Genomic DNA, 22605 nt, shown 5'->3' on the forward strand with positions numbered 1-22605 from the left:
AAGGCACTGACAGAACTTTACAAGAAAAAAAATCTAACCCCATCAAAAAACGGGGAGAAGAAATAGACAATTTGACAAAGAAGAAATACAAATGGCTAACGGCACATGAAAAGATGCTCCACATCACTAATCATCTGGGAGATGCAAATCAAAACAACTATAGGGTACCATCTCTCACCACTGAGATTGGCACACATCACAAAGAATGAGAACAAGCAGTGCTGGCAGGGATGTGGAGAGAAAGGAACTCTTATCCACTGCTGGTGGGAATGCTGTCTAGTCCGACCTGTATGGAGATTCCTCCAAAAGCTGGAAATTGAGCTCCTATATGATCAAGCTATACCACTCCTGGGGATATACCCTAGGAACACAAAAATACAATACAAAAATCTCTTACTCACACCTATATTTCCAAACTTTGGAAACAACCAAGATGCCCTTCAACAGATGAATGGCTAAAGAAACTCTGATACATATACACAATGGAATATTATGCAGCCATCAGGAGAGATGAAGTCATGAAATTTTCCTATACATGGATGTACATGGAATCTACTATGCTTAGTGAAATAAGTCAGAGGGAGAGAGATAGATGTAGAATAGTCTCACTCATCTATGGGTTTTAAGAAAACTGAAAGACATTTTTGCAATAATTCTCAGAGACAAAAGAGAGGAGGGCTGGAAGGTCCAGCTCACTACATGAAGCTCGCCACAAAAAGTGATGAGTGCTGTTAGAGAAATAACTACATTGAGAACTATCCTAACAATGTGAATGAATGAGGGAAGTAGAAAGCCTGTTTCGAGTATAGGCGAGGGTGGAGTGGGGAGGAGGGAGATTTGGGACATTGGTGATGGGAGTGTTGCACTGGTGAAGGGGGGTGTCCTTTACATGACTGAAACCCAACTACAATCATATTTGTAATTACGGTGTTTAAATAATGATATTTAAAAAAACAAAACAATTATTTTTGCAATGTATATATTTTTTAAAATCTTTCTTTTGAGGGGTACTCCCAAGTAATGCTTAGGGGTTACTCCTGGTTCTGGACCCAGGAATTGTGTCTGGTAGTACTGGGATGACCAGAAGGAATGCCTGGGATAAAATCTGAGTCAATCCAAGACAAACATCCTATCTGCTGTACTATCGCTCTGGCCCCATATATTTTAAATTTTGATGGATATTACCGAACAGCCTGGCCAAGAGGTTTGCACTATCTACACTCATAGTTGTGCCACTTCTTGTTAGCTTCAAGTGCCTCTGCTGAAAAACTCTTTACAATTGCACCCCATACAGATGGTGCTGGAATGGTACCAGAACTATTATAAAAATCTTCGTCCCCTCAATTATTCAACAAATTATATCAAACAACTAAAAGCCAAACATTATTTGGGGTGCTTTCAAAACAGTGATGCCTGAAGTCTAGGGACCTGCCTTCATGGAATTAATTTCTTTTTGTTTGTTTGTTTGTTTTTTTTGGGGGGCACACCTGGTGACACTCAGGGGTTACTTTTGACTCTGCACTCAGAAATCACTCCTGGCAGTCTCGGGGGACCATATGGTTTGCCAGGGATCAAATCCAGGTTCGTCCAGGTCAGCTATGTGCAAGGCAAAAGCCCTACTGCTGTGCTATCACCCCAGCCCCCACAGAGTTAATTTCTAATGTGAGGGCTATAGAATAAATAAGACATTATTTCATATAGTGGTATGGAGAAAATTCAGAGAGAATGCTGGTTGTAAGGCGTCTGGTTATTATAAATAAGTTGGTGTGGGAAAGTTTCACAGGAGACAATGACAATAGAGTAATCCACTCAAAGGATGAGGAAGTGATCTTAAGGGCAAGAAAGAGTGAGCACTCCCTAGGAAGTACCAAGGAATCCTCTTCTAGGCAAAAGGAAAAGAAAAATCAAAGACCAGGAAGTGGGGGTGAACTTGACCTTTGCAGGCAGTTGGTTGGGGTCAGAGAGGTAATGTGGACTGTGGGCTATTGTAAGATGCAATTAGACAGGGTGCCATGTTCTAGAGCAATGGTCCTCAAACTACGACCCGCGGGTGGCCATATATTGTATTTATTCCCATTTTGTTTCTTCACTTCCTAATAAGATATATGCAGTGTGCATAGAAATTTGTTCATAATTTTTGTTTTTACTCTAATCTGGCCCTCCAACAGTCTGAAGGACAGTGAACTGGCCCCCCTGTTTAAAAGTTTGAGGACCCCTGTTCTAGAGAAAGTACTGAGGGGTCTGAACCCAGAATTTTCTCCTTAGCAAGCTCAGTAGGCACCTATGTTTGAAAACATTCCTAGTGTTGCTCAGAATTGTTCTCCTCATTCCTATTTCCCTTACTTCAATTGTTTCTAAGAGAAAATCTGTTTATTGAGATTAATAAGATGTGCTTAGGATAAGCAATCAAAACTGCATACACTATTCAGGAATTCTAAATCAGAAAGAGTAAAACAGCTTTTAAATATTTAAGGAAAATAATAACACTTTCAGGATTGAGATGGTACAAACAGCCCAGTGAGAAATGGATTTGGACAGGCTAAAATTACTAGATGAAATTTGAATATCTTACACACATACACACACACACACACACACACACACACACACACACACACACACACACAGTCTTAGATCTAGTACATTCTTGGGAAAACCTGTTGTGTATCACATTTTGATTGTCTTCCTATCAACATGTAAAATCTTGAAACTAGAAAGAGAACGTGTGTGGGTGAAACTGAAACACAGTTAGTGAAAGTGAAACCTAGCAATGAATCTAAAACTGGTTTGGGAAATTGAAACTCAAATAATTGGCAAGTTCTTCCAATGCCAGAGTTTCTGAATAAGCTTTTCCAATAATAATTTAATAATAATAGTAGTTATTATTATTAAAGGGTGTATGGGGCCAGAGAGATAATACAGCAGATAACGGGCTTGCCAGCAGCTGACCTGGGTTTGATCCCCAGTGTCCCGTATGGTTCCTGAGCCCTGAAGGAGTGATTCCTGAGTGCAGAAGTGGCCCCCCAAAATGAGTGTAAATTAGAATTTCTCTCCTTTGACGTTATTGATATTTGGGGTGAATAATATTTTGCTGAGGAACTATGATGTAGGACTATGAAACATAGGCAGTATAAGCAGCTGAATACATCCACTAGATGTCAGTAGCACTCTGCAGTTGTGATGATAACACTAGTTCCCCGAATGCAATCTCCTTTTGTACCCAGGGTCAAAATCCTTTCACCATCCTATGACCACAATTGAGATTCGTTGCTGGAAAGAATCCCCTTGAACTTCATTTGGAAAAGGAAAAGTCAAATACAGTTCAAGAGAAATTGAAGATGGGACTATTGAATAAGTTCAGGAGAGTGCCTGAGTGAAAAGTTGTTAACACGGGGAATGTTAGACAAGACCTACTTCCTGGAGCTGGAGAGATAGCACAGTGGTAGGGCGTTTGCCTTGCAAGCAGCTGAACCAGGTCCAACGGTGGTTCGAATCCCAGCATCCCATATAGTCCCCCATGCCTGCCAGGAGCAATTCCTGAGCACAGAGCCAGGAGTAATCCCTGAGCGCCACCAGTGTGGCCCCAAACCAAACCAAAACCAAAAGACCTAATTCCTTTAACATGGAACATCAAATGTAAGTTGTTTATCTCTGGTGCTCTGCCTAGGGTCAGAATGGCTCAGACAAAGCCTGAACGACAGCACAGTGGGTAAAGCATTTTGCCTTGCATGCTGCCAACCCAGGTTTGATCCTCAACATCCCATATGGTCTCCTGAGCCTGCCAGGAGTAATTTCTTCTGAGTGCAGAGCCAGGAGAAATGCCTGAGTGCCGCTAGGTGAATGCCTGAGTGCCGCTAGGTGTGGCTCATAAACCAATGAAGGAAGGAAAGAAAGAAGGAAGACTATCCCTCTGTCCTCTAGATGATGTAATGTTTGAGGGTCTTAGTCTTGATGCACTTCCAGCTCTAGCAGCACCCATCACAAGTGAAGTGACACTAGTATTCAAGAAGATCCACAAGAAACTGGAGCCTACTGGGATATGTACATAACACTTAGCAAAAACCTGGCCTGGAGCACCTCTGCCAGTAGTGAACGAGAAAAGCTATTGCTTGACCTGATTTTAAGGTGTACCAGAGACTGTCTGGACACTTGAAGAAATTCTGGGTTGGAGGAACTCAAATAAGGAACCATCTGAGGCTCTGTCCATCACTTTCACGGGAGTAACAAAGATCCTGAAATCCAACTGTTAATTTAAAGAGACCACCTAAGAATGCCTGCAGGCAATCATATATAAGTTTGATGATAGTATTTTCAATATCAAAGAACATTTATCTTCCTGGCTTTGCAAATATCTAGCCTTCCCACACTTTCCATTTTATTGAGTCCTGGGAAGTTAATAGAGTTCTTCAGAGTTGGGAAGGATATAACAAAGAAGTAATATTAGGTTTAGCAGACACTGAGTAACTATGACCTTTGGAGATAACCAAATACACCTTTCCCAAATACATTTTGCTTTAATGAACACAGCTTTTTAAATGCAGTGAGAATTAGTAATGCCATAAAGATTTACCTCCAGGGGCCGGAGAGATAGCACAGAGGTAAGGCGTTTGCCTTGAATGCAGTAAGATGGAGGTTCAAATCCCAGCATCCCATATGATCCCCTGAGCCTGCCAGGAGCGATTTCTGAGGGTAGAGCCAGGAGTAACCCTGAGCACAGCAGAGTGTGACCCAAAAACAAAAACAAAACAAACAAAAAGAAACAACAACAACAAAAAAAGATTTATCTACTATATAATGAACCAATTTTCTGATGATTTCCTTTTAATATTTCTAACTCTGGGATATTAGGCAATGGTTATGTTGTGGATAAACAAACAGACTGGCAGACAGAGAGGCCCTGGTAATGTGGACTAAAGATGCTATCTTGACACCAGTCTAAAGGCATGACGTTGGACCCCTCTACAGAGAAGCTCCTGCAGGATAATGTATCATGATAAGTATATAAAAGAGGATCATAAAGAGTTACCAATTCTTCCCCTTTGATAATATTCTTTTTTTTTTGCAAAAATATCTTTTTTTCATTTTTAATATACATTTATTTATTTTATTTATTTATTTTATCCCTTTGACAATTTTGTAGCGACAGATTCTTTTCTATGGAGAAAGCCTCACTAGGCACAGATTGGGAAAGCTTCATAAAACTAACCTTACATGAGGGCAGAGATAGTGGATGTGTACTATTGTCTTTCTCCCTGTAGAAACCAATGCTCCCTCTTAATGCGTTTCTCTCTTTCTCTCCTCTCAAATTTCCTGAATAAAAATCTCTTGCTTTACTTTTGCCTCCTTCATAAAATATTTTTCTGAAAGAACAGATGACTAACTGGAAACAAGCAAATCTAAAAGCCTGGATGGAGACAAGAACTGGATTTCCTGCAAATAGCAATTCCTCCCTCCAGCCCAAGACCACAGCCCCCAAAGAACTCAAGTGACAGGGACTCGCTCCCGTGCCAAGATGATCATTTGGATCTCAGGTCCAGGTTGGCAGCTGCTCAAAGGGGCTGGTGAGGCACTAGTGTCCATGCAAGATAGGTGCTTTGCCAATTAGGATCTCCCTGGGTGGTGGAGGTGGGTGCAGCAAGAAGAGAGTAACATTCTCCCCATCACAAGGCCACTCTTGCCCCACCTCCCCACTTCTCCAAAGTCACCTGTGACCTTAGATGAGATACTAAGGGATTTGGTCACCCACAATATTTCAAAAACCACCAGAACATCAACTACCAACTACTCTACCCACCTACAACTGCAAGGCTTATTTTAGCACAAAATCCCTTTTAAAACACACATTTTCAGTTATTGTCTTTTGTTAAATCTAATAGGTGTCCTATTTTGGTAATAAGAAAATTGGGATGATGGTTTACATGTAACTCGGGTGCCTGCCCTTTAATATCCCACATTTTACTCCCCCCAAGTCCTTTAGAATTTCTGTTGAAATTCAAAGCCCTGGCCAATATTTCTGTAAATTTTAGCAGGATTTTATGTCACATGGTTAGGGGTTCCCTACTAAGATTTCGGGCAACTTTCAGAAGCTTAAATTATATTTTTTAATTAGGAAAATGCAATTTTCAATTAAGAAAAATTCTTGCTCTGGAAAGAATGTGGCTGTACCAACACGTTGATTTTGGTTCATTAAAACTCATTTCAGGGCCAGAGAGATAGCATGGAGGTAAGGTGTTTGCCTCTCATGCAGAAGGTCAGTGGTTCAAATCCCGGCATCCCATATGGTCCCCCATGCCTGCCAGGAGCGATTTCTGAGCATGGAGCCAGAAGTAACCCTTTAGCACTGCCGGGTGTGACACAAAACCAAAAAAAAAAAAAAAAAAAAAAAAAAAAAAAAAAAAAAAAAAAAAAACCAACTCATTTCAGATTTCAACTTTAGAATATAAAATGTGGATTTTAACCTCCAGATTTGGGACAATTTTTCATAGTCTTAGTAGGAAATTAATATATTCTCCTCAATATAAATATAAACAGCAATAATTGATTGCTTTTTTTTTTTTTTCATTTTAAAGATACATGTGGGAGCCAAAGAAATAGCACAGCGATAGGGCATTTGCCTTACACTCGGCCAACCAGGACAAACCTGGTTCAATTCCCGTCATCCCATATGCCCCCCACCCCCAGCCTGCCAGGAGCGATTTCTGATTGCAGAGCCATGAGTAACTCCTGAGTGCTGCTGTGTGTGGCCCAAAACATAACAAAACAAAACAAACACACAAACAAAAAACCTACATGGCTTCATATATTAAAATAGTGCCTCAAATAAAATAGAACTGCTGGGGAGAATATGACAATAAATGAAACTTAAAACTTCTTCATGTAGAAAATTCACTTTTAATCGAGAGGGAAACTAGTCTAACTATCTTGTCTCTCACTTGCCTTATCTCTGAGAAAAATATCTGCTTTGTTTACTGAGGGGAAGTAGAGCATGCCATCCAAAACATGCCATTTGGGCATGTTGGTTAATTTGAGTTGAAGGCAACTGAGAAGTAGGCATGTATTTTAAATGTCCCTGGCCTTCCCATGTTTCAAAGTAGGATAGACATGTACCCTCCTTCTCTTTCTCTACCAGGAAGAACAGAAGTAAATCACCTGAGATGTCCTTCTTTAGTCCAGCCAGGCATTTCCAGAAGGAGTTTACATAACAGACCTTATTAATTTGGTTTACTTATTTATTGGTTTACTTATTAATTTGGTTTGTTCATTTTCCCCCATTTTTTTTAACCTTTCTATAATTTATAACTCTAGAAACTCAGTTCTTTCCTTTCAACTTATCACTTTCTTAAATTGTATTAGTCATTATTAAAATGTTACTTAAGATTAAATTCTAATTAATTCCCTTTTGAGTTTCTCAACCCTGCATATTCTCATAGCTAAGTCTGTTTGATGTCTGTCTTAAGAAATTTCTTTCCAGGGGCAAGAGCGATAGCACAGCAATAGGACGTTTGCCTTGCATATTGCCGACCTGGGACAGACCCGGTTTGGATTCTCAGCATCCCATGTAGTCCCACTGAGCCTGCCAGGAGCTATTTCTGACTGCAGAGTCAGGAGTAATCCCTGAGCACTGCGGGGTGTAGCCAAAAAAAAAAAAAAATCTGTCCACTTTTTGTCAATTTTCACCAATAGGTCCCAGACAATGAATCTAAGGTAGATAGAGGAAAACTAAAATTTTCTTCGTCCTACATCCCTACATCCTTGTTGTATTTTGGTATCCAGCAGTGAAAAATCATTGTTGACCCAAAGAATTCATTAAGGAATCAAGAGTTCCTACAGCAGTTAAAGCGCATGCCTAGTGTATAGCAGACCTGGATCAGATTCCTGGTGCCACATGGTGCCCCAAGCCTTGCATTCCTGGGGACTTCCAGTTCCACTGGGATGGCCCAGGTATCCCCAAAACCTGGGGTCAAACTAGAATTATATCCTTGAGCTCTTGAAACGAACTTGGCTGAGAATCATCATTGGGAACCTTGTACCTCAGATTACTGCTTTGAATTGCTCCCCCCAACTGCCTGCCTATCTCACCTGGAAAGGGAGACCACCCACAGCTGGAAGGGGTCTGTGTCATTAAGAGTGGCCTAAGAAGGATGGGGAAGGGCAGACTCAGCAAGAGAGATGAACCAAGAGAGGCAGCAAGATGGATGGAGGGCAGCTGAAGGAGGCTACTTAAAAAGCTTAGCTTAGAGGCCATGTAAAAAATATGCACATGGTAGTTAAGGCCTTGTAACAAAGCTGATGTCTCCTGAAAATTCATCTGACTGCCTGTGGATCATTTCCTTGCTGCTGTCACCCTGAAACCTATAGACCAACCAGGCCGTAGGGGCTACAAGCACCAGGCTGGGCCAAACAAGGCCTCATCATTCATCCCTACCACTAGGACTTTATAATTAATAATTAATACAACATGAAGCACCACCCCCACCAAAATAAATTAAAATAGAAATAAATTATTTTATTTTAGTAAGGTCTGGATTTTATTTGCCACAAAACTACTCAATAGTAGCGTTTACAATATAAGCATTCACAAAGAAATGAACTCTCTCTCCAAAACAGAGACATGGACATTCTGCCTACAGAATGTCTTCTGCATACAGCTATTTAATATCAAGGTGACTGGTGCATGTTAACTTAAAATCAAATGGAATGTAAGATACCAAAAGAGTATCATGGCTGCAACACCTTGGGTCCCAGTTCCACACAGCTCAAACAGCCAACAGCCAGCCTCAAGGCTCGCTCAGAGCTCTCCAGGGCCTTGTTTATCCTTTCTGCTTTTGCAGAAACACAAGGAGTCTCAAGCCTTCTCCAAAAATGCATTTTTACGAAGTTTAAGACACATTTCTCCAAAGCTCTGATACTTTCATTTCTCGATAAAGATGCATTCATTATTTTCATCACTTTTTTTTGTTTGTTTGTTTGTTTTGGGGGGGGGTCACACCCTGCGTTGCTCAGGGGTTACTCCTGGCTGTCTGCTCAGAAATAGCTCCTGGCAGGCACGGGGGACCATATGGGACACTGGGATTCGAACCAACCACCTGGATCGGCTGCTTGCAAGGCAAATGCCGCTGTGCTATCTCTCTGGGCCCATTTTTTTCATCACTTTTAATTAATGGATAATTGTATCCTTTTCAGATTTTTTTTCTGGAATTCCTGAAATTTTTCATAGTGGTGAAGAATTCATTGTTGTTCTTCTTATGTGAATGATTTCATGTGTAACACTTTTGGGCAAGTGTCCAGCTTTGCTGTACTCACCTATTTCTCTGTAAATTTGTGCTATGTGTATATAAGCAAACACAAAAGTAGGCTTATATTCCAGATCAAATAACACATGAATAATAGCTAATCTTGCTTTTTTTTTAATATTTTCTCTATTCTTCCCCTAGACTGCCAGCATGAGACCTTTTTATACTGAATTATTTGTGTTTTGTAGCAAAACCCTATCGGGTGATGCAGGAGGAGGAAGTGTCCTGTAAGACCTTTTTTATTTTTAAAAGAACACCTGCTTTATCTAGAAAGCCTTTCTTAAGTAAAAGTTGGTTGCATGGGGCCAGGAAGGTGGCGCTAGAGGTAAGGTGTTTGCCTTGCAAGTGCTAGCGTAGGATGGACCTCGGTTAGATCCCCCAGCGTCCCATATGGTCCCCTCAAGCCAGGAACTATTTCTGAGCGCATAACCAGGAGTAACCCCTGAGCGTCAAACGGGTGTGGCCCCCCAAAAAAAAGTTTGTTGCAGACTGAAGGGTATGTGTGTGTGAGAACTTGCGGGCCAATTCTTCAATATACTCTAATTATCTTCTCATCCTATGTCCTGAAGATACAGGACTAGGAGAACTTGTAAAGATCATCTTTAGGATTTAATGTGACGGCCTGTTTTAGGGGTTGCAGGAAGAACTGATTTCTCTCCAATCTTCTGTTGATGCCCTGCCGAAGATACATTATGACTGTATTCCCAGCGCTGAATTTAGGGTTTTCAGGGTCTGGTTCCACAGCCCTTTCAAGCATAATTCATCTTATGAATATTCATAATTATTCAAAAATTCATATAGTATTCGTGATTATTCATGATGTATGATACATATTTAATATATGAATATGAATAATATATGATAAATATAATATAGAATATGATATATTCATATTATTCATATATCATAATTAGTAATGATTCATATAGGAAATAATTATTTCCTTCACATTTCATCAAGGCCCACCCTTCCTCACAGTTGAGATCAGGTCATTATTCTGTGGCTGAACTGACTTACCAACTTCTTTTTTTTTTTAACTTTATTTATTTATTGATTGATTGATTGGTTGGTTGTGGGCCCACACCCAGCGGCACTCAGGGATTACTCCTAGCTCTGCACTCAGATATTGCCCCTGGCAGGCTGGGGGACCATACGGATGTCAGGAATCAAAGTGGGTTCTTCCGGGTAGGCCGCAAGCAAGGCAAATGCCCTACCACTGTGCTATCTCTCTGGCCCCACTTGCCAACTTCTTGTATGTGTTCTTTACGTTGTCCAGGTAAGTCTGGGTTTCTGCCAGCCTGCCCATGTGGTAGTAGAGCCAGGCATAGTTGCCCCAGGTGACCAGACCATTCACATCTGCTTGGTCAGCATGCTCTTACAGGATAAAACCTTCAGCTTCTTTCAAGCTCTGCGGGGCTTCCTGGTTCTTGCCTGCCAGGTATTTCACAGCACATACGTTGCAACATAGGTGCAATATATTTGCCCATTCCTGTATTGCACTGGCTATCTAGGAATTCAATCTGATGAAAGATGATGTTTTTTAAACCAGGCATTTCAGTATCTTCAATTTGCAAGCCCCACGTGAAGTGGCATCTCAGTTGGAGCAGGTGCTCTTTGATGAGAATCTAATTGAATATATAACACCAGTCAATCTAGTAAAATGAGATTACATCTACGAATAGCTGAGAACACCCTCCCCAGTCTCTGCCACAACGTTGTAGCATGCCTCTATGAGATTAGAACTAGAAAGACAGACTATGAATTGTTCCTTTTGAAAATCAAGGGAAGGAAAGAAATTCACAATATCCAGGGAAGAGGAGGATTCTGGAGCTTACTACTGCCTCTGAGAAGATAGCTGGCAGATTAATTGTGCTCATTTGCTCCTAATGTCCATGTGAAAAACACTCCTCACTCTCTCAAGCTGTCCTTCTGGCCAGAGACTTCCTGACCACAATCGGTCCCTGCTTCTGACCATGTCTGATTGGCAACACACTACTGAGGTGAAGAACTCTCTAATCTTCCCACTCAACACCCAAAAAGCCATAGTACCCAATGACTCGTGTGTGTGTGTGTGTGTGTGTGTGTGTGTGTGTGTGTGTGTGTGTGTGTGTGTGTGTTGAAAAGGTGAGGGCAGGGGGAAATGCCCACTGAAAACAGTCACCACCACCAACTTTGACCCAAAGGATTAATGTCTGGCCACCATGATCTTTCAGTCCCTGGTATGAAGAGAACAGACATCACCAGGGAAGATCACCCAGAGTGCCATGACTTGAAGGAAACTGCTAGATTTTGAGGATGAGTTGCTGAAGTTCCACTATCTTTGCAGATATCAAAGATCTAGCAACTGTAATCAGCATGTGAGGTTCTGGGTATAGCAATAAACTGATATGGGGGGAATCCCATGTCTGTCCATGCGGATCAACTCACTAGCATGTACATTTGAACAAACTCATGGTTTTTTTGTCAATTATATTTATGAAGCTGAGATTTAAAATAGAATTACGGAGTCAGATCGATAGCACAGTGGGTAGGGCTTTTGCCTCGCAAGCAGCTGATTAAATGGTCCCCTGAGGCCTGCCAGGAATGAGGTCTGAGCAGAGCCACTAGTAGTAACCCTTGAGCTCAGCTGGGTTTGCCCTCAAAGCCTAAATAAATAAATAAATAAATAAATAATAAAATAGAATTATCTTAGCTATGGCTTATCACTTTTTCTCTTTTATAGGTTAGGTACAGAAATACTCTTGATTATTATTATATATTTATTGCCATGCTTACAACAGGTCATTAATTAACATAGCTATGTTGACATTCATCTGTGTAAATCAAAACATCTAAAGATATTATTTTGTATTCTTTGGGAAATCGAGCTCCCATACGACCCAGCTATACCACTCCTAGGAATATACCCTAGGAACACAAAAATACAATACAAAAATCCCTTCCTTACACCTATATTCATTGCAGCACTATTTACCATAGCAAGACTCTGGAAACAGCCAAGATACCCTTCAACAGATGAATGGCTAAAGAAACTGTGGTACATATACACAATGGAATATTATGCAGCTGTCAGGAGAGATGAAGTCATGAAATTTTCCTATACATGGATGTACATGGAATTTATTATGCTGAATGAAATAAGTCAGAGAGAGAGAGAAAGCTGAATGGTCTCACTCATCTATGGGTTTTAAGAAAAATCAAAGACATTTTTGCAATAATTTTCAGGCACAAAAGAGAAAAAAGCTGGAAGTTACAGCTCACCTCATGAAGCTCACCGCAAACAGGGATGAGTTTAGTTAGAGAAATAACTACGTTTTGAACTATCCTAATAATGAGAATGTACGAGGGAAATAGAAAGCCTGTCTAGAGTACAGGCGGGGATTGGGTGGGGAGGAGGGAGATTTGGGACATTGGTGATGGGAATGTTGCACTGGTGATGGGTGGTGTTCTTTACATGACTGAAACCCAAATACAATCATGTATGTAATAAAGTTGGTTAAATAAAAAATATAATATATATTATTTTTATAAGCAGATATATATAAGCAGAAAAAAAAAAAAGAACACAGACTTTCCCAGAGTGGAAAAAGGCAAGCATAGAAACGAGCAAGAGAGATACCTGTTCAAGGGAAAACACTGCTTGAAGAACAAGCGTGCCTGGGATGTTTTACTAAAAAACAGAAGTACAAAGTTTCTCTTATGTCACACTGATATTCTAGGAAATATACAAAAGAAAACTGACTAGAAAAGAAGAATACATTGGCAATGAAACTACTTCATTTGAGAAGGATTTCCAGCTGTGAGGCAGGGAAGACCCTGTTTTTCTTTTTGTATTGTTGTGGTGTTTCTCTTCCTTTTTCCCTTTCTTCTCTCAAACCAATGTTTAGAGCCTCTAGAAGGACTCTGCCCATTTTCGGCTTGTTTGATATTTACCCCATTTTATTTCTTTTCTTCTCTTCAAACAGAACCACATAACTTGAACCATCTTGTTCCACCTCTCGAATTGAGGGGGAAATAATGGAGGGTATCAAGACCAAACAGTTGTATGATGACTAAGTAGTAATAAAAATGATCGGACTTAAACACCAAATCTAAAGCCAATGACAACAGAATCGATACCCAACCTGCAACAAACTAGACCCAGAGGGGACCACTTATACTAGCAGCCTGGGGGGATATGGGATGCATACTGGGAACGGGAGAGGAGGGAGGACAACTTTGGTGGTGGGAATGGCCCTGATTCAATGTTAATATGTACCTAAAATATTACTGTGAAAGATGTAATCCACTTTGGTCAAAATAAAATTTTATAAAAAATAATAAAGGCAATTTCTATAAAAATAATGATAAAAAAACCTAGTTTGACAAAAGGTGATTTTCTCAAAATGTGATTCTCATAAAGTGATTCCCTTTCAGTAACAATATAGCAAACCACAGTGTCTAAAGGGGAAAAAAGGAGAGAGAAAGAGAGAGAGGAGAGAGAGAGAAAAAGAGAGGAGAGAGAGAGAGAGAGGAAGGAGGGTGGGAAGGAAACAGGATATTGGTTGTAGAAAATGTACAAGGGTGTTGAATATTGTATGATTGAAACTCAATCAGTCAACAATTTTTTAACTGTATTCAATTAAAATTGTATTTAAAAAACAAAACCATAATTAAGGTAAATAAACACTGGTGGGTCCTCCACTGCCCCCTGAAAGCCTGCAGGAGGGGGTCACGGGGAGAGGTTGGTTCTTTCCAATGTCCCCCTTGGGGGTTGCAAAGGCTCCAGTAGGTCGACAAGTCATCGCTGATCGCTGGCCGCTGTGCTACCAGGGGGAAGGCGAGGCCCTGGGCTAGGCTGGAGACTCAGCTTCTTCCCCTTTAGGACTCCCCTTATGTCGAGATGGACGACATAGTAGGAGAGAATAGTTCTGTGTGAACCAGGCCAGCCACGATGGTGATGAGGTCGCCAGTAATCGGAAGAGGTTCATGGTGCGGGCAGCGAGCAAGCAAGCTGGGGGGGGGGGGGCTGCCCCTGCGGCGGACAGCTGGGGTCAGCTCCTGGGAGAGGCCTTGATCCGGGGGAAGCAGCCACGGGAGCTGGAGGCTAAGCCAGAGCTGGGCTAACCTGTTATTATTAGTAGAGGAAGATATTATGCTTAAAGAAAACTAACATCTTTTAATAATTGTTAATTGTTTTAATAATTGTTTTTAATAATTGTTAATTTAATAATGAAACAATTTTAAATAATTTAATTTAATACTTTAATTTTAATTATTGTTCATTTTGAACTTATTCCCCTCATCCAGATCCCATTAGATCAAAAGCTCTTTTTACAAAGAAAAATCTAGAAATGTTTCAAATTACGTAAGCCAAAACTTATATTTCAAGTTATTATGCAATTGTCAACCGGGCCCGGAGAGAGAGCACAGCGGTGTTTGCCTTGCAAGCAGCCGATCCAGGACCAAAGGTGGTTGGTTCGAATCCCGGTGTCCCATATGGTCCCCTGTGCCTGCCAGGAGCTATTTCTGAGCAGACAGCCAGGAGTAATCCCTGAGCAACGCCGGGTGTGGCCCAAAAACCGAAAAAAAAAAAAATTGTCAACCATACTGTCCTGAGTTGAAAATATTTAATATGTAAAGCACTTGACAAACCCTTAGTATCTACTTTTCTTATGTATAATGAGAATAAATCATCACTAAAGTAGCTTAAAATTTCACACCAAATGTTTTTCAAAACTATTTCAGGCTTCCCATCCAAGTACTAACTAGGCCCGACCCTGATTAGCTTCCGAGATCAGAGGAGATCAGCCGCATTCAGGGTAGTATGGCCATAGACAATAGCCAGACTCTGGAAACAGCCTAGATGTCCCTCAATAGATGAATGGCTGAAGAAACTGTGGTATATATATATATATATATATATATATATATATATATATATATATATACACACACACACACAAAGGAATATTATGCATCCGTCAGGAGATGAAGTCATGAAATTTTCCTAGACATGTATGTCGATGGAATCTATTAAGCTGAATGAAATAAGTCAGAGGGAGAGAGATAGACACAGATCGGTCTCACTCATCTATGGGTTTTGAGAAAAATAAAAGACATTTGTGCAATGATTCTCAGAGACAAAAGAGAGGAGGAATGGAAGGTCCAGCTCAAAACATGAAGCTCACCACAGAGAGTGATGGATGCAGTCAGAGAAATAATTACACTGAGAACCATCATAACAAAATGTGACTGAATGAGGGAAGTAGAAAGCCTGTCTAGAGCACAAGCCGGTGTGGGGTGGGGAGGAGGGACACTTGGGACATTGGTGATGAAATGTTGCACTGGTGAAGTTTTTTTTTAATATATATAAAATTAAATAAATGAACATTAAAAAAAAGAAAGCAACCCCATTCACATTAGTGCCACACAAACTCAAACATCTTGGAGTCAGTCGCACTCCTGCCAGAAGATGTGTTGACCCTACATACTCTGTGTGCGGTTTAGTTATTTCATATTTCATATTTGTCCGTTTGTGTGCCTGATTTCCTTTCGTGAAGGATTTCATCCCCACTAGACAATGCTGAGATGCAAGATGCCTGCAGCATGAGAAAGGAACAGGAAAGAAGGATTGGATTACAGATCAAGTGCTCTAAAGTGAACAGTAAATTTTACTCGTGGACTGGTTTCCTTAGAACCACTCTGTCTCATCATCAAAATGAAGTTCAAAGTTGGAAGAAGAGAATCTGAGATGCAATTCCTCATTGTTTCAATCTGGCAGTAAGCACTACAAAGTTATGGCAGCTTTGTCACCTGGAGGGTGACAAACTTACCTGGACCTGTAGTCTGATGATCAGGTCCCAGAGTTTCAGTCCCCACAAGCCTGTATTCGAAAGAATCAAGTCACCAAAAATACTCAAAATTACTGATTATCAGGTAAATGCATATTTAAAAGAACAGTGAGGGCATTGTGGGCCGCGGTCCGGGCTAAGCCGCTCGCCATGTCGGCCTCCCCGGTGAAGCGCGCCAGGATGGACAACGCGCTGGAGCAGCTCAAGCAGTTCACCACGGTGGTGGCGGACACGGGCGACTTCCACGCCATTGAAGAGTACAAGCCCCAGGATGCCACCACCAACCCATCCCTGATCCTGGCTGCAGCGCAGATGCCGGTCTACCAGGAGCTGGTGGAGGCGGCCATCGCGTATGGCAAGAAGCAGGGCGGGTCACAAGAGGAACAGATCAAAACGCCATCGACAAGCTCTACGTGTTGTTTGGTGCCGAGATCCTCAAGAAGATTCCCGGTCGTGTGTCCACGGAAGTTGACGCCAGGCTCTCGTTCGACAAGAATGCCATGGTGGCGCCTCATCGAGCTGTACCAGGAGGCCGGCGTGGGCAAGGAGCGGGTACTCATCAAGCTGTCGTCCACCTGGGAGGTGGACATCCAGGCTGGAAAGGAGCTGGAGGAGCAACACGGCATCCACTGCAACGTGACGCTGCTCTTCTCCTTCGCCCAAGCCGTGGCCTGCGCCGAGGCAGGGGTGACGCTTATCTCGCCTTTTGTGGGGCGCATCCTCGACTGGCACGTGGCCAACACGGACAAGAAGGCCCTACGAGCCACAGGAGGACCCAGGTGTGCAGAGTGTCACCAAGATCTACAACTATTACAAGAAGTTTGGCTACAAGACCATCGTCATGGGCGCCTCCTTCCCCAACACGGGCGAGATCAAGGCGCTGGCGGGCTGCGACTTCCTCACCATCGCGCCCAACCTCCTGGGGGGCTGCTGCTCAAGGACAGCAGCAAGCTCACCCCTGCGCTGACGGCCAAAGCCGCCCAGGCCAGTCCCTTGGAGAAGCTGCACCTAGATGAGGCGGCCTTCCGCTGGCTGCACAACGAGGACCAGATGGCGGTGGAGAAGCTCTCGGACGGCATCCGCAGGTTCGCAGCCGACTCAGTGAAGCTGGAGCGGATGCTGAAGGAGCAGATGTTCAGCGCCGAGAACGGGAAATAGAGCACTCCAGCCTGAGCCATCACTGCCGCTTCATGCCCCACCGGGCCAGCCAGTACAGTCCAGGACGAGTCAACCCCTCCAGCGCGAGCCTTCAACGGGCAGCCCTGGGCCTCCCTCGTCTTGTCACTCTGGTCTCAAGCATTAAAGCCGTCACTGCCTGAAAAAATTAAAAAAAAAAAAAAACAAAAACAGTGAGATGTCACCTCACACAAGATTGTCTATTAAAATTCCTGTACCATCTAATGCTGGTTGAGAAACAATGCAATCTGAGCCCTCATTTAGTGGTGATGGCACTATTAGTAGGTTGAGCCTAAAGGAAGATAGTATGGAATCTTTGAAAATATTCAAAGTTTCTGGCTGACTCAGTGATTCTACTACTTGGAAACTACTTGATGAATAAACACACACATATGTATATATATATATATATATATATATATATATATAAACATACACATCTATATCTATTGTAAAGCTATTTACAATTGCTAATATCTGGAAAAACTGCAAATGCTCAATGACAGATTAGACAGAGGTGTGGCTTCGATAATTATATATATATATATACACCATAGATTTTAACATTATAACTACCTACTTTTAATAAATAAAATGATTTTTATAAATAGTTGGCATTATTTACAATAGAATACTACTTACTGATAAGAAAAAATATAACCTTAAAATTTGTTACAATTTAGAAGAAATTAAAGGGTGTCATGTGAAATGGAAATAAATCAGAAAGAGAAAGACAAGAAAATTACCTTGGAGGCAACTTGACTAAAAAAAATTTTTTTCAGGGTACTAATTCATAGGTAGAGATTTTCTTATCGTCCTGATGGTTTACCAAGTGTGGCCTACATAAAATAAACAAAGGTTAAACTTTAATCTTTCATTGCTAAGATTAACGTTTTTTTTACACTTTTTTTCTTTCTTAAAAATTTAAGGCTTTGGGCCTGGAGCAGTGGTGTAAGCAGTAGGGCATTTGCCTCACACATGCTGGCCCTGGACAGACCATGGTTCAATCCCCCCCCCCCCGTGTCCCATATGGTTCCCCAAGCCAAGAACAATTTCTGAGCACATAACCAGAAGTAACCCCTGAGCATCACTGGTGTGGCCCAAATGCCAAAAAAATAAAACTGAGGGCTTTCATAACTTATAAAGTTTTAAATGCTGTCCTGAAGAAAGTAAGTTGAACTCATTGGGAACATTTCATGACAGTACAATGGTAAGGTGCTCATCTTGTACACAGCCTAACCAGGTTAGATTCTCATGAGCACTCTAAGGAGTAATTCCTAAAGGAAGAGTCAGGTGTAACCAGTGAATATCATCAGGTGTGACCCCCCCCCAAAAAAACCAAATTGAATGAAATCTGGAAATATGCAAATGGATTCACACAAACAGATGAACTATTTTAGTAAATCTTCTACTTGCTTCCAATTTCTGAAGTTCCAGCTTCCTAATGTTTAAAACACAATTTGCAAACTAATACATAGTGAATATGTTCAGATTCAGAATGTCATACAGTTCTATTTCCTAATTCCCCCCCCCCCAGAGAGTCCATTTTTATCACAGATTCTCAAAAAGCATCACCTCGTGAATTATAGGAGATCTGATAGACCCCACTATATTTTGCGAGGTTTCTTTGTTTAGATAGTCTCTTTGTGTGAGATCCATGTTGGAAGTTATGGAGCTTGTCATGTCTGCTATTATCTTTGACTTTGCAGGCAGAAATGGGAAAACTAGGAAAAACCATGGTTTTAAGCATTTTTCTAAATGTAGTCATTGCTTCCATTACTGGCAAGTGTCTGCAGCTTTGATGGGTGTTGTTAAGAGTTCTTTAGAGTTCTTGTAGTGGTATTTTTACCTAATAATATATATATTATATTTATATATATAAAAGGTATCTATCTATCTATCTATCTAATATATGTATATATTTTGGGCCACACCCAGTGACGCTCAGGGGTTACTCATGGCTATGTGCTCAGAAATCATGAGGGACCATAGGGAACTCCCGGAGTATCTAACCCTGGTCCTTCCTAGGCTAGCGTGGGCAAGGCAGACACCTCACCACTTGCACCACCCCTTCGGCCCTACCTAATGATATGTTTAAATGTCCTGCTAATATCTGCTTGAGCACCCAGGGAGAAGTATAAGTAAAACCAATCATTTTTCCTAAGAATCTTGTCATTTCTTGAAATGCATTATCTATCATTGTACATAGTGTGAACACACCCACTCCCACCATGTTGAGCTTCCTGTACCTGTGGTGTTTGATAGATGGGCGCCCTCTGTCACAAGAAGGGTCATCTGGAAATGACTGGGGGCCAGCAAAACTTGACTCCATCTTTTTCTCCACTGCCGTCGTAGGATGACTTTCCGCTTTTGAATACTGTGGGAAATCACATGCACAGAGTTGAGCTAAAGGATACGTTGTGAGATGAAAGCCTGTAACAGTATGACCAGGTATCAAAGATTTCCTAGAATTTCTGGTCACTTTTCCATTGGGAACTTGACCAAGAGAACAAAATCAATAGCATTTGCACCCCATTTCTTACACAGTGTGTCAGCAACCTGCTTATATTTTCTGTGATTAGCTAAGGCTCACATTGGAGAGGGGACTTACTTCACTTTAGAATCTTGAATTAGTCTTCTCATTTCAGTCTGCATTCATTCATTGAACACTGTGACTGACAGCCCCCAAATATTCACAGTGTATTTTATTCATGAATATTAACATTTAAATATTAATTATGATAATCATATTAGGGGTTTAATAGCTGCTGGTTGAATGAACCTAAACATCCTCAAATTATTGAAAACACATACTTGGAGAATTTTCCTGATACTTTGCACGGCTTTCCGGTTTTAGTCCATTGCCATGTCTAATAAGATCAATTTGTTAATATTTTTGCAGTTATTAACTTTTGGGTTGCTTTGGGTTAAGCTTTTTCATATGACATAGACAACAGTGAAAACCTCAAGGTAATATATGAAAACTTTTTAATGTCAAGAGAAATGGCCTGGTATTTCAACCAGCCAAAATATGTCGAGTTTAATACTCCCTGGGAAAAAGGCAGCAAAGAATAGTGCATTTTTCTTCTAGAAAGTTTAGATAAAAACATTCCTTTGGTCTTATGTTTTTTTGTTTGTTTGTTTGTTTTAAATATGGAATGCTTCACGAATTTGCGTGTCATCCTTGCGCAGGGGCCATGCTAATCTTCTCTGTATCGTTCCAATTTTAGTATATGTGCTGCTGAAGCGAGCACGGTCTTATGTTATCCATGTGAAGAAAAATAGATAATAAATGTATATAACTGTACTTGTAATGGGAGGAAAATGAGAATAGAATTTTTAAATTTTAAATTTTCTAGTAAAGATACTAGAAATGGGGTTGGCAATAATTTGTTGTTCTTATTTGTAATTTGCATATTAGCCAAATTTTATAAATTGTATGTAATCCAAAACAAGAATCAGAATACAATTTTCAGTAACTTCCAAAAAAGCCACATAGTGGCAGTAATGACCATGCCTTGAACTAGAATCTGAATTCTACAAAATGGGCTTACAAAAGTTGGAAAAAAATTACCTGAAATATATATACATATACAGGGGCGGAGCAATGGCACAGTGGTAGGGCATTTGCCTTGCATGTGGCTGATCCAGGACGAACTTTGGTTCAATCCCCGGCATCCTATATGGTCTCCCAAGCCAAAAGCGATTTCTGAGTGCTTAGCTCAGAAACCCCAGACCATCAGTGGGTGTGGCCCAAAACCAGAATATATATAGATATATACATATATTTCATTGTGTTTTTGATTGTTTTTATCTTGGTTGTTGGAACCACCTTCGTATGGAAAAGGTGGTTATTTTCTTTTTTTTGGTTTTTCGGCTACACCCAGAGGCACTCAGGAGTTACTCCTGGCTATCTGCTCAGAAATAGCTCCTGGCAGGCACTACATGGGACCATATGGGACTCAGGGATTTGAACCAACCACCTTAGGTCCTGGATCGGCTGCTTGCAAGGCAAATGCAGCTGTGCTATCTCTCTGTCCCCAAGGTGGTTAGTTTCAACAGCCAAGAATAATAACGATCAAAAACACAATGATATGATCAATCTTCTAGCAATTCTTATTTATTAACCTTTTTATCATAGACATCCATTGAATAAAAGTTTTCTAAATGTGCATTTCTCTGAAATATAATCAACATCCTAAATATCTACTTCTAATCTTTATCAAGCATCTAGGTTTTTTTTCCTTTTACCATTCCCAACATTGAGCAGCTCATAACCAATTTAGAAGACAAACTCAGACCTAACCTTAGACTATAGAAGCATAAGAACTATCTATCTGTTCAAAATAAAGAGGCAAGACTGTTCAGCTCTTGCATAGTGCTATTAGGGTCCAGGTTCACCAAGTGGCTTTACAATATTCATTTTTTTCTTTTAATTGCTAAATCACTAAAAATCATCAATCCATACATGTGAACATATTTAACAGTATATGTAAAACATGTAAGAATACATGTTTTCTGACTCCTTAGTTCCGTTCCTCTGTTTTTAATACAAATTTTGATCCTGAAAGCTTTTGGTTTCATTCAAAATCCCCAACAAGTCTCTCAAATAGAGCCAAATTTTTTTCTTTTTCTTTTTGGGTCACACCCAGCAGCGCTCAGGGGTTACTCCTGGCTCTATGCTCAGAAATTGCTCCTGGCAGGCTCAGGGAACCATATGGGATGCCGGGATCTGAAGCACAGTCCTTCTGCATGCAAGGCAAATGCTTTACCTCCATGCTATCTCTCTGCCCCCACCCCAGAACCAAATTCTAACTTGTCCTACCATTCATGATTTTCATATTAGATCATGAACTTTACATTTTTCTTTTTTTTTTTTTTTTTGGTTTTTTTGGGCCACACCCAGCGTTGCTCAGGGGTTACTCCTGGCTGTCTGCTCAGAAATAGCTCCTGGCAGGCACGGGGGACCATATGGGACACCGGGATTTGAACCAACCACCTTTGGTCCTGGATCGGCTGCTTGCAAGGCAAACGCCGCTGTGCTATCTCTCCGGGCCCGAACTTTACATTTTTCCCATTCAAATGGTTTAACTATTGTTCTATTATAAAGATGCTTTCAATTAAATAATTTGGGTCATTGAATTGAAATGATAAATATTTGTTTCTAAAGATTTTTTCCCCTCTTTCTATCACAGTCTTTGTGACAACAGTCTTCAATTTAGTGGTTACATTTCCTCTAAGATTCGATTTTAAATAACTGCTATTCCATCAAGAGTTGGTTGACACTTGAGGGAGCATTAAAA

General features: G+C 40.9%; 2 protein-coding genes and 1 non-coding gene across 3 annotated transcripts in view; 2 read left to right on the forward strand and 1 right to left on the reverse strand.

Moving 5' to 3' along the window:
- Positions 1–22605, forward strand: part of LOC125995037 (interferon-induced protein with tetratricopeptide repeats 3-like) — a 148804-nt gene that overhangs the window by 92733 nt on the left and 33466 nt on the right. The window lies entirely within an intron of this gene.
- On the forward strand, positions 16258–17397 carry LOC125995098 (transaldolase-like). Its single transcript, XM_049764652.1, is given in 5 exon segments — positions 16258–16514; positions 16517–16631; positions 16633–16882; positions 16884–17054; positions 17057–17397. Coding segments are annotated over 5 exon segments (1002 nt in total). The 5' UTR covers positions 16258–16276; the 3' UTR covers positions 17285–17397.
- On the reverse strand, positions 20450–20556 carry LOC125995269 (U6 spliceosomal RNA). The gene has a single exon (XR_007490817.1). It is a non-coding gene; the product is annotated as a U6 spliceosomal RNA (small nuclear RNA).

The sequence above is a fragment of the Suncus etruscus genome, chromosome 17, assembly GCF_024139225.1.
Source record: "Suncus etruscus isolate mSunEtr1 chromosome 17, mSunEtr1.pri.cur, whole genome shotgun sequence".
Lineage (NCBI taxonomy): Eukaryota > Metazoa > Chordata > Mammalia > Eulipotyphla > Soricidae > Suncus > Suncus etruscus.